Source organism: Charadrius vociferus, unplaced genomic scaffold, assembly GCF_000708025.1.
Source record: "Charadrius vociferus isolate BGI_N301 unplaced genomic scaffold, ASM70802v2 scaffold259, whole genome shotgun sequence".
Lineage (NCBI taxonomy): Eukaryota > Metazoa > Chordata > Aves > Charadriiformes > Charadriidae > Charadrius > Charadrius vociferus.
Window position 1 is genome coordinate 1138772 of NW_009661368.1, and position 12894 is coordinate 1151665.

General features: G+C 42.1%; 1 protein-coding gene across 1 annotated transcript in view; it reads right to left on the reverse strand.

Annotated features, from left to right (window-relative positions):
- Positions 1-301: 301 nt before the first annotated feature.
- The window catches only part of NFATC2 (nuclear factor of activated T-cells, cytoplasmic, calcineurin-dependent 2), a 50443-nt gene continuing 37850 nt past the window's right edge, over positions 302-12894 (reverse strand). Inside the window, exons 6-9 of the mRNA XM_009893492.1 lie at positions 4402-4457; positions 3344-3476; positions 1107-1802; positions 302-483 (exon numbers count right to left, since the gene is read on the reverse strand). Coding sequence (XP_009891794.1) covers positions 302-483; positions 1107-1802; positions 3344-3476; positions 4402-4457 — 1067 coding nt within the window. The remainder of the gene's footprint in view (positions 484-1106; positions 1803-3343; positions 3477-4401; positions 4458-12894) is intronic.

The following is a 12894-nucleotide window of genomic DNA, read 5'->3' on the forward strand; positions in this document are numbered from 1 at the left end:
AAACACAGACTAACAGAGAGAACTATCCAAACTCTGCCCACAAAAACAGCAATGAAGACTGTACAGGATACAGCCACAGAGCACTCAGTACCTATGCTGAAGAAAGTAAAACTTTCATGGGCACAATTTCACAACTCTAAGTAAATAACTACAGTAAAAATCCCAAACTACTGGGTGCTTACAAAGCACAAAATGGTGCACATTCACAAGATCAAACCATGCATGCAATTGCCTAGACTGAGAGGACAGCAGCCGTGAATATACGCGAAAATCAGGTCTGTACTTCATGCATAAGAACACCCTATATTTGCTGCAACATATCCAGCAACCTCACTCTGCTCCCACTAAAATCAATGTTGGGTTTGCTACTGGCCTTTATGATTGCAGTGTCCAGCTGCGCTATTAACTTCGCATTGATTTCCTCTTGCAAGGAGCAAATTTTAATAAAAGAACCAATCAACCAGATTGCCAATAGCTGCCTACCTAAGAATAAGCAGGATATGTTCAAAGAAAGCTTTACTTTAACTTATATTCATTTCTAAAGGCTAAATCTGCTGGCTCACAACAAAGTAACAGCATTGTTTTACTTATCAATGTCCTACTGTTCATCTAGAACATCTGCAATAGTTTTGCCTGCAGCACTACCCCATTCATTACAGGCCTTGATAGACTGTTCAATGGGCTTTTTTTTTTTTGGTACAAAATGTACAAAAGCATTTTATAAAGTGGACTTTGCCCTGATATGAATAATAAAAAAAAATAATTTAAAAGTACATTTTGTTTCAGATTCTCCATTTTCCAAACTAACCTTTGGCAAATGGAAACAAAATGGCAACAGCTTGAAACCTGACAGCTCACTCCATGGCACGAAGGAAGACAGAGGGTTTCTGCAGAATGCTGTTTTTTGCTCAGTTGCCAAAGTGCATTGCAATCTACCAAAAATGCAGTTGATGAAAGACCAAAATGCAGCATAAGCAAACAGCAAATACCCACAACCATCAAAAGGAGGCCACATTGGCTTTGTGCCAAGGAACAGGTGGGATTTATAAGTCCTAAACTTCCTCCCTCCAACAAACCAACCCATACAAGAAAAGAGCGGTGCTTACCATCATCCAGATATGCTTGGTCCAGATTCTGTTCCTGTTTAATAGTGACTCCAGCTGGTAACACTTCTTTCTGGTCACTAACCGGTGGTCCATTTTTTGCTGCTCGCTGGCCGGAGGCTGCCTGCTGCTGAATCACGGTAGGATATGAACTTGGACTTAACCTTTGTGCTTGACTGACCTGGGGCTGGCTGGATCTTGCAACATTGGACGTAAAATTTTCACAGCACATGATGTGCTGAAATTCTTGGTGACTTCCGCACCTCAGCTGCTGGTTGGTTGGAGAATAGTGAATCACTGGAGAAGACTGCTGGTTGCCTGGAGAGTGGTGGAGCACCGCTGAAGTTTGGCCGGGGGAACCAGCGTGCACCAGCACTGACCTATGGGCATCTGAAATCGCAACTGGTGCAGCCATCAAATTGGATTGCTGGTAGCCCAGTTGGCTTGGGCTAAGGCTCTTGCTTCTTTGGTATATTACAGCGGCAGGATTCTGTTGATGGTATCGAGAATCAGGAGAAGAAAGGCCTGAGCGCAACTGCTGGCAAGGAGCCATAGTGGCCACAAGACAGGAAGGGGATTCGGTGACCATTGTAGGCTGTGAATAGTAAGGCTGTGTTACTGTTCCCAGACCACTGTGTACTGTATTGCAGATTAAGGCTGGATCATAGTCATCAATGGGCTCTGTTTTGATTGATGGTACTAGAATAAAGCATGCAAAGGACATTATTCGTAACAAGCTGATAAGAAACGGAGAGGTTTTCCTTGAAGTAATAAGAGATTTAAGCCGTTTACAAGATTTGCATGTGTGAGCTTATATCTCTCAGGCATTGAGTTTAATAAATCAGGTATATGCAATCATGGCAGAGTCTCTCTTGGAAGCACTCTGTACTAATATGTTCCTGAAAACCTTTAATGATCCATTTAACAACAAATTTCTAAAAATTGAAAAAGTCAATAATTTAGCTCATATTTTAATTCATTTAACGGCCATTCTGGAACATAAGCAAAATAAGAAGCCATAGATAGGTGTTTCATGTAGTACTTCCATCCCAAAGGAAGACTGAAAAAAATAGAAATCCTATGACATATGCAACTCCTGATTTTTCTGTCAAACATTTTGCTAGTGACCAAAGGCAGAGCTGAACTATTTTAGAGCTTTCTTTTTAGTTCCTTTGCTGCATGTAACTTCCTCAGTGCTGAGAGCTGAAGACCTTTCTGACACCACCATGTAAAAGATCATGATTTAGTAAGAGTTGTGTGAATCTTGCTGTGGATAAATGATGACCCTCTACAGACAAATTCTCACAGTTGTAATGCTTTTTTTGTAAAATCTTCCCCAAAACTCAGTACATAAATACCATGCAATGGAAACCATATAGTAGTCATGCAACAGGGTTATTTTTCGGAAGTGTAAGAATTCCTTCTCTGAAGTGGTTTATTTTAGGGATTGTATTGAGATAGCATTGTACTTATCAATACTATTCCACAGCAGAACAATTTAGCAACTATACAAAACCTTCACATACCCTATACAGTTCATAAATTCAGGGAGTGGACCAGAGATTTTCAGGCCAGAGGAGACCAAAATATGAATCAGAATAAATGTTTGCCCATCCTTAGAAAACAGTCAAATTAAGACATCATTTTGAAGCTTGCAAAAAATCTGGTACTGCTATTTTATGCTTTCTGGTTTCTACAAACACAATACTCTGATTTTCTCACAATATTTTTCTCCCAGCCAAAGCTGAGAAATTCTGGGAATCTCATTAGTAATCCTATTGCATTTATTGTGACATGGCTCACCAATTCCCAAGAGGAAGAACATCAGAAAAGCATTCATATTTTTCTCAACCAGCCTCATTCTGAAGAATATATATTGCTTGTCTTCCTCCATACCAAGGCCCTGTTACTTTCCCAGATCTGATGTTATCTTACTGTCTTACACGTCAGCTGGGGAAGCCAACGCTCATGGTTTTAGCAGGGTCACATCATGTCACAGACTGAGTCTGCTCCCACTGAGGCTGTTGGCAAACTTCCATCAAGTGAATGGGGCAGCATCAGCCCATTGCCAAGATAACTGCCTTCTTAAATTTATGGGAAAATCCTGATCATAAATCATATGCATCATTTAAACCAAACAGTTGTTGAGTGCTTAGCTGCACTTAGCTGAATTAAATCAGTAAAATTTAGATGGCAAGAAAACAACACAGCAGAAGAGAAAGTCTTCCTCTGTCCTTGACAATTACCTGGGTGATAGGTAAAATGCTGGGGTTGGCTTCTTTTTCTTTTCCCATTGATGACGTAGAAATTCACCTTCACAGCTGTGCGAATGTGCTTGTTACGATACTCTGGTATTTCTACAAAAAGCATGCTCTGAAACAACGAAAGGTGACAATACAGAATTAGTAACTGAGGCTGACTGCAGATTCTTGTGTGGATCTCCCCTGTTACGCGTCCAGGCATAAAGGAAGAGAAATCTTCCTATACATCCCTATAAAGAAGGGTATGAGAAGAAGAAAGGGGAAAAAAAGGGCAGATAGTGAAAGACTAGAAGATCTTTGGTACTAGGAAGCTGGTTTCTATGTACTGTATCCTCTCTTGTTGTCCTGAACTTGGAGAGAGATGTCTCAGCTAGAAATAAAACACACAGAACAGTGATAAATGCAGCAGCACTGTTAATCACACTGTGCTTGATAAACAAGTGTGTATTGCAGAATTCCCTCTTTTTGTTGGAACAAACTTGATTATTCTATAGGCTTTTTACTTATACACAGCCGGATTCCACTTCCATGGAAATTAACAGCAAGTGTCCCGTTCTCTTCCGCAAGGGCAGGCATGGCCCATGGCAATGTAAGCGCCAGCTCCTAAATGCACTGAACGACTACAGTAAGGTCCCATTAAGCAAAGTGAACAAAGAGGCTCATTCCCTTGAAAGACCGACGTTCATTTTAAATACTATAGTACAAGTCCTGTCCTGCAAAGTACAGAGCACCCAAGACTTCCATACAGGCGAAAGGAAGTCAGGACAGCCAGCATCCTGCAGAGGACCGGGCTGATACAATAGAGTCTTCTGCAAGAACACAAAATCTAGCCGTTATTCAGTTTTCTGTGGGTTACTGCTAAATGAATAGTTTCTTTTTGCAACACATTTACTGCTGAAGCATTTGACATTTGTTCACCACAGCAGTAAGATAGCTGCTCTTTCTGCTTTTGAGAAGCTCTTTGAAAACTACCCCTTGAATACAACTTGCTGTCCGAGAAGCTCAAGGAGAGGACATCCAATGTTTTGCATACTTACAGGCTGGCTCTTATCTTTGTCCACTGTTGCCTCCATTTCCCAGATCTGCTGCCCATCTGGAAGAATATCACAATATTAACCTCACTGTATTTTGTTTTAATCATAAAGCTTGACTTAAAAAAAAAGGAGACAAATTAAGGGCATCAAGTTAGCAAAGCTCTCAAAATGGACTTAATTTCAAGCACCTTCACAGTCCTAACCAAAAGCAATAGCATTTAATTTAAATACATTATTGAACGCTTCTCTTGCCAGGAAAAAGCTAATGTACATATTAAAATTAAGTGTTCTTGTAGAAATTAGCTGAACTGAGGAATGAAACATTTAGCACAGGTGCAACATCTGCTTTCTACCAGACTTGATTTCAGCTTGACTGATGGAGGGCACCAGAATGTCAGATAACTCATTAACGGTCACGTTCGGTCAGCAGCTCAGCAAACTTTCTGCTATTTTAAGGTAAGACCACATGGCTCCCCACCAGTGTGGTAAATGGTGGAACAGGCGAAGAGATGGAGGAAGAACTAGCTAAAAATCCAGATCTCATAAGGGATGCATAGAGATGGAAGCAAGCAAATTGAGCCACTTCAGGGTTGATTTTTAGAGGTGCTGCACAGTGAAACCAGCAGATGCTCTGAATTCTCACGGGAGCGTAGGTTTTTCTAGAAGTAGTTCAACAGGGATGGATTCTTACTGTAATTGGGAAACCAGCTATATCGGGTGCTTGATTTCTGTTATGCATGCCTTCTTACCATTTATACTCGTTTCTTATAAAAGCAACATGAAACCTCACCACATGATATCTAGCAATACATCTTCTCTGATCAAGGAACAAGCCCAACACTTCCAACTGTGGATCTGCACCTCAGCACTGCCACCACTGCGGGCTGTGACTGCCACCGGCAGTCCTAAAGTCACTGTAAAGCACCAAATATTCACCGTACTCAGTGTAAAACCACCTCATTGCACGTGCGACAGCCTCTGCGGCTGAACCACTGGAAGTCTTTCTGCTCTTAATTACATCCACGCAGCTCGTCTCCATTCTGTTACACAAAATTGTATTTATAGAAGAAAATAAAATTTGATCCCCTTGTATGGAATATCATCAAAGTAACCCCCGTGCTATAAGAATACATCAGTAGTGACAGGACATTTGTACACAGACTGCCTGCTTCATCTGGATACAAATATTTCTTAAATCTACTGTCGCCAACACTTCCCAGAAACATCTTTTAGCAATGCCTTCCTCATTACTTTTTTTTTTTTTTTTTTTAGATTTTAATCTCTACCCCTTTGATTTTTATATTCTGCTCAGCCTTTTAGCCAAGCAATTTACAGAAGAAAAATACTGATGGGGAAAAAAAAAAAATTGCCTCATACCTTTCTGAAAGCTTGATTTTAAAATGAATAGGGGACATGTATCCCAACGAACTGATGTGATTTGAAACACTGCAGCCGCAAGGCTGGTGTGCGTGTTGGAGAAGGGGAAGGCAGCTCCGGGCGCGTTTCTGCCCGGGTCCCGAGGCTGCGCACCCAGGTCTGGCAGGACAGGGGTGGAAGTCTCCTAAAACCAGTCCTTCTCACAGGACTTTTTATTTTTCCCAATTCTTGGAAATTCTGCAAGAGCTGCTTTTGTCCTCTGTTATTTAAGTACTTCTGCTTCTGGCAAAAAGGGAAATGAAAGGGTATTTTTAAATGCATTTTGCATTTTTTCTGTTGTTTTCCTCTTTGTTCTCCGCTCGGTGCAGACAATGAGCTGACAGATGTGCTCGGCTCTCAGGGCTGCTGCTCCATGGCTGGGCCTGCAGCCCCAGGGAAGGCCCTGCCTGCCCCGGCTCCGCATCCCTCAGCCTGGGGGTCCATCCCGGTGTGCCCACCGCAGCAGGCAGGACCTCGCCTCCCCCAGCCACACACATATTTTGGCCCCTAAACACACAGGAGGGAGAGCAGGGTTTTCCCGGGGTCCATCGCCAACAGTGTGCCCCTTCCTCCCTCAGGAGGAGATGGCTCCCCGGGGCGTTTGGACAGGGTGCCTGGCTCATGGTGGGGCAGGAGTGGGCACACAGCGCTGGTCTGGCCTCCTCACCCCCGAATCTTCCCACCGGGGACGTGGAGGCAGCTGAGGAAAAGCTGGAAGATGGGCTCCATCCATCGGTTACCTGTGAGGAAGAGTCTCCCAGGGGGAGAGCGAGGAGAGAGAGCCCGGGCCTCCAACACCTCACACCGCTACTGCCACGGCACTCTGCTGCACGAGGAAAATGCTAAATAATTCTTGCTTTTTTCTTTAAGTATTTCAAGTTCCTTCACAGTGAGTCAGTTGTCTTTTCTACGATAACACGTGGATTAGTGAGGGACTGCCAGAGCAAGCTGTGTTATTAGAGCCGGCAAGGCTCTCGCCCCATTTGCTGTTTAGCCCTCACATCCCAAAGGACCGCTGTGCAAAGGAATGGAAAATACTCCATTATTTAACAATAAGCATTTGCTTTGGCCACGGCTCTGGACTGTTGCAGGTTAAATCTATACCCCTATTAATGCAGCTAACACTTCACCGTGGTTGAAATGGTAAATATTTCAGGGAAGGGGGAAGCCAGCAAATACCAGAAGTTTAACCCAGTGAATACTAAATGCATTTTCTGATGACAAGGCAGTAAATAATTAATTCCTCTTCTAGGTGAACTTAATGAAAAGAAACCAGCATTGTATGTGTTAAGGAACCTCCACACACACCCCCCAAAAAAAACCCCAAAGAGAAACTTCTATAGTTCTCTGAGGAAAAAAGGGGGGAAAAGGAAACAACAAGATAGAGCTCTGATAGAGACACTCATCGGGAACTGCCTAAGCAATGCAATATGAAGATGTCCTGACAACAAGAACAGCCAAGCAGGAATATTTGACACTGGTTTTCCTCCAGGCAGAATGTCTTCATCTTTGTTTCTGTACTGCTAAATTCAAACAGTCTGTGCAGATACAACAGCACTAACTTCACAAAGAAGGTAGAAATCAAAAGGATTTGTTGGTCCAAAATGCATAAAATAAAGGAGAAATGGGCCTCCAAGTCATCTGCTGTATTTAAGAGGCCTGTGAAGCATATGCAACCACAATCACAGTGGATTTGATTTAGTAACCGAGCCACTGAAATTGCACTAAAAGCTAATGAAGCCAGCCATAAAAATCAAACGATGCTCAGGCTGAGTCCAAAGTCTGTGAGGATTAAGAGTAAGAACAAGAATAAGCCCAACCAAACAAGAAATAAATGTATTTGGAGTTATCATTCTAATGATGATAGATGCTTCTGTTTGGATATATTCATGCTTGTGGCAGCTAAACAGGTTTCTAGCGTATTTGTCAGCAGCAGCAATCCCTGTTCCTTAAGCGCTGAAGCCCTGTTGAATATAACCACTCCGCAGCTCACTCCCTGACCTTTATGCTTCATATCATGATGCGGCTCCATCTGTCTCACTGCTTCACTTTTATAGTTGCGAATGTACAAACTTTAGCCTGAGACAATCAATATTTGCTTTTTATTTAACCCCTCTGGATACGCACATTATGGTGAGCTTTTGGCAGAAGGATGAGGGAGGCTGCTAATAAAATGAAAAATACAACTGCATTCAGAAATGTCTCTCTACTTTAACCTATCCTTTTTGCTGGTAATGAAAAGAAATCTTTTGATTATGCACACTCAGAGAGTTAATGGAGAGCAGGAGGAATACACTGAGAAGTCTAAGCTATTTGTAGGACAATTTGAGGAAATTTTGAACAGAGAAAACTTGCACCAAACTGTCAATACATTTATCTTTAAAATATGCATAAATGAGATCTTTTTTTAGAAGGGAATTAAAGTGGATGTTTGAAGAAAGTCATCAGCAAAAATGACATTTTTATTGTAAGGATGTGCTAAAAATCATAATGCTGATATGATGGTAAAGCACAGCCCCCAACACAAAACATGTCACAACCCGGGTACGCTGAAGTGGGCCCTTCTCTCCAGTGCCGGTGTTGCAACCCAGGTGGTGCCTAAACACTACAGATGCATTTCGCTTTGAGCAGGAGATTGGGCTCAACGACCTCCCAAGGTCACTTTCTGGCCTTAATTACCTTGTAATTCTGTCATGCCACAAACAGGACAAAACTCCCCTCTCTGCTTGTAACCCTAGAAGATTAAGCCCCAGCTTGACTAATAATTTAATCTAAAGTCTACAAGTATAGATAGCTGGTTTTTGCATATAATTAAACCTGCTTCGACAGTGTAGAGGTAAGAAAACTGCAGAAGAGCAACAGCATTAATTTTGCTGAAGTACTGGAGAAGCGTGAGCGGATGGATGCAGAGAACGTGTGCTCTGCAAGTCGCAGTCAGTGCTGGGCTGTCCTGAGAGCAATACGCACCAGCCAGAGCACTGCAAAGATGTCCCTGTACATGCATGGATCACACGGAAACTTGGTGCCAGGTCCACATGTGTGGTGTGTCTCAAATTCTACCTCCACTATGGGGAATTCAATCCGCCCCTCTGTAAAGTGCAGTAGTTCCACTGAAGATGATAAAATATTTTTGGATTTAGACCCTGAGGTCTTACCAGACATGGCTGCCTCATGCAGTATTTTTACTGTTGTGGTTCCCTGCTCATTTAATGGTTTGTCTTAGTTGGCAAGTCTTTAACACCACAGGTCAGTGAAACGTTCAGGAAATAGAGATTTTTGTGCTGCTTCAGGACTATGAGACTTAGCATTAAACCCTGATGAGAGATCTGATTGTGTCAGCACTCTTTGGAGGAATGAATGAGTTGTTGGAAGAAAGTAATTCTACCCTCTCTAACTCAAACTGTGATCATACCAAAAGTCTTGCTTCAAACTTTGGGGAAAATCAAAACGTCAGTCTGCATTAGGAACATTTCGGGTGATTCTCTGCAGCCCCTTATAGGGCTTTTTTTAATTAGCCAATTAAAGGTTTTCTGAACCAGTTACAGCCTTTACACATTATTCACGATCCCTTACTCATGACTTTGGGGTCAGTAACTAGCAGAGAAACAAACTTACTGCTTTATTTGAACAAGCATGACTGATGGACTGAGAGGTTCATGAAATTTTCTTTGCAGTTCTCTCCAGTTGAAGACTTAAGTATACTATTGTGCCGATTCTGTATGTGATTCTGTGCCCGCATGTGATTTTATGCTTGAAAATGTACATTGCTTTTCAGTCAAGCATTACACAAATTACTTAATGAACAACCTGTTACCTTTTTCCCAGGCAGCAAACCACGCTAGTTCCCCAAAGAAGCTGAGCCTGGTAGCCAGTGGGACAGCTGCCCCCACTAGGCATTTCTGCAGAGTTCCCTTTGGGCTTGCAATGAATTGTCCCTATTCACTGTGTTTCTTGGAAGGTGTTCCAAAAAAGCACAGTGATTATCTCTGTCAGCTTTTATGAGCAGATGAGAGGCATCTCTGGAAACCAGTCAAAGTTTTTTAGAGCCACCCCAAGAACAAAGCAAACAACAATGAACGCTTTCCAGCAGAACAGATACCACTTCTGCGATGCAGAAACCTTATGGGCAGGGGAAAACTCCCACAAAGTCTCTGCTGCTTTTTTCGGGGATGAATTCTGATTTCAGCTGGGAAGTTATTCTGTTCTATGTCAGTGCAAAGTTGCTCAGCATCTAGTCCTAAGTGGTCATCTCCTTCTAAGCTTTTAGTTCAGAATAGTTTTCAAACTTTAGAGCAAACACAGCACGAATGAATTTAAAACTCACAAAAGTAGAGCTATTGAGTTTTTCACTGAGCTTGATTTCCATGGGTTTCTTTCTCCTTCTGAAGCAAGACTGCCCACTGCAGTTAATGAAGCTCTGTTTATGATGAGCTGAGGCCAGTGCCTTCATTTCACTGAGGACTTAAGTTTGAGTCACCAAGGCCAAAGATACAAGTCAAGGTCTGGGAGGTAAAAGGCCAAAGGATTAGTCATCCGCCATCCAGCCCAGCCCCAAATCTGACATTTTGCACAGTGAGAACAAGTCTAGAGGAGAATTCTCCCCATCTATTGTTGAGGAATTCAATTCATGCTAAAATAAAACATAAATACAGTAGTTGAGTAGTGAAGCAGCAGGGGCAGTCTGTCATTCCAGAGCTCTTCCAAACAATTCCTTATGCCAATTCATCAAAATAGATTTGTTGTTTTTTTAAGATTATACGTGTGTTTGTGTGTGTGTGTGTGTATAAATTATTAAACAAAAGCTCCTCTCAAAATAAAACCACTGGGAACCTCCATGTAATAAAATGAGTCACACCAGGATGCGATGACTAAGTGGGAGAATAGGGAATTCCACTCCCCATGCCAGCTTTCTACAGGATCAATTTTCTGTCAACAGGTGATGGGAGCTTGTCTCTCTGCCTTTTGTTTATTCCAAAAATTATTATTACTTTTTAATATTCTCTTTAAACAATTAAGATTCAAAGCTGAATAATCAGGACCAGGCATACTTCCACTAGGCGCCCCCATAGTAAACAGTGAGCCAGGGAATCCAGGCCAGTAGTGGCTGCCTGTGTTAATAAGGATTTACCAGCTGTAAAATTCCAAAATCTTGTGTCATACGGGGAAACCTTCCAAAACACTGGATTCCACCCTGTCTCACTGAGTCTCTAACAGCTATGGCAACTCCGTTTCTGCAGGCACACTCTTTTGCATTTTTGTGTGTGTGATCCTTAGATTTTTTCCTGTTTTGCAGTGTTTTTCTGGGATCCCCAACTTAATGTCTGACCATTACCCCATGGGATTTACAAGAACACCTGGAGCAGGCAGCACATTTCAGCCAGGGAGCAAACCTGTGGGCAGAAAGGTTTTCTGGGGTTTCAGCAGCTATAATAGCAAGGAAAAGCAGAAGGTGTCCCATTTACCCTGAAACTTTCTAATTTGCACAGCAAAAAAGGGCAAACTCAAATCCTCCTGATTAATACCTGTTACTCTTCAGTGTTCACAAATGGTGGGATTTGCTGAGACACATTTCTCTTTTGCTTAGAAAGAGCAAACAAAATAGAAACTCAAAGAGAACAAAACCTTCCCGATCCTCCCCTGTTCTGACATCTTTTTGCAGAGAGAACTACCAAGCAAGCCCTGTGCTCCACTTTGTTGACACCTTACTGTGATGCACTGCAAGGCAGGAGGAGGGGAGATTAACCTGGAAGGTGATCACCTTCAGCTAATGCAAAAATCAGGTGGGCCTCCCGACAGAGACATCTGTAATTTATTCCCCTGGTTCATCCCATCACTCTGCAGCCTCAGAGTGAAGATATGCATCCAGCTTTAAATGCTGGACTCTAGCCACAAGACCATGTGGAGCAGAGAAAGTGCTCTTTCTAAACTATCAAGAAAATAGCAAGATAGCAAATTTATTTCACGTACTTTGCATAGAACCTCATGTGTTGCAAACAAATTGAATCATTTAAGATTACAATACCACTCTCAGTTTTGCTAACTCTATAGCTACTCCCACATATTTGTGCTTTTTTCCTTAGCCTTTTCCATTAAAAAAAACAAACAAGTTTGGGTTCTTTTCCCCAGATGCTGGGCCTTTGTCTCAGGTTAGGATGCCTTAAAAACCTACATTGTAATGCATGTTCAGCAGTGGATTGCATCTGTGACTGAGTTATGATCCCAGTTCTAAGATATGTCCTGTTCCTCTCAATTCTCCATAACTTAATCCCTCTATTTCAGTTCATTAATTTAGAAATTCAGTGAGAGAACTGGAGCTTGGAGCTCGCATTAAATATTTAAAGTTGTTTACTGGGGTCAAACAGCAAACATCTCTTTTGGATGCATCTGGGAAAAAATTGAAAGTTTTTTAAAAAAATGATGGTGTCTTTTTTATCTTTAATTTGCCTGAGAAAATTGCATCATTGATTTTGCATCATTAAGTTCAAAGAGATAATTGTTGGAAATAGTTTGCTGTTTTTTGCATTCCCCAGGAGTATTTTGATCATTCATGAAACTGTCGGACTACTAACAGGCATTTAGTTCCCTGTTTGGGGCACAGTAAGAAATTTCAGACTTGACACAACAGAAAAGGGGAACATTGCTGTAGACAGTCTTCTAATTTCCTCTCACATCTCCCACAAAGGACCATGATCCTCAGCCCTGCTTCCTCACTATCATCAAAACCAATGCACAAGCCACCTTCTATTCACATTATACACTCCATAATGCCAGCACATCACAGTTTTCTACAGCAAATTGTCTTGGCCAAAAGACTGATCCATGTTTCAAGTCATTTGGCTGACTCTGAGCAGATACATATCAACATACACAATTACAACACATACAGTCTGTAAAAGGCATGTACTGCATAGAAAAGCACTTGCAATAGTGGCTTTACTTGTGATAAAATGTCAGCCAGTACGTGCCTTGGGATTCATGCGTCTGGGGCAATGCTCGCGGTGGACTCAGCCTCCCCAGGAGCTTCGGCTCAAAGTAAAGCAACACCTTTTTTCACTCCTTGCTTGTCAAGGCTGCCCCGCT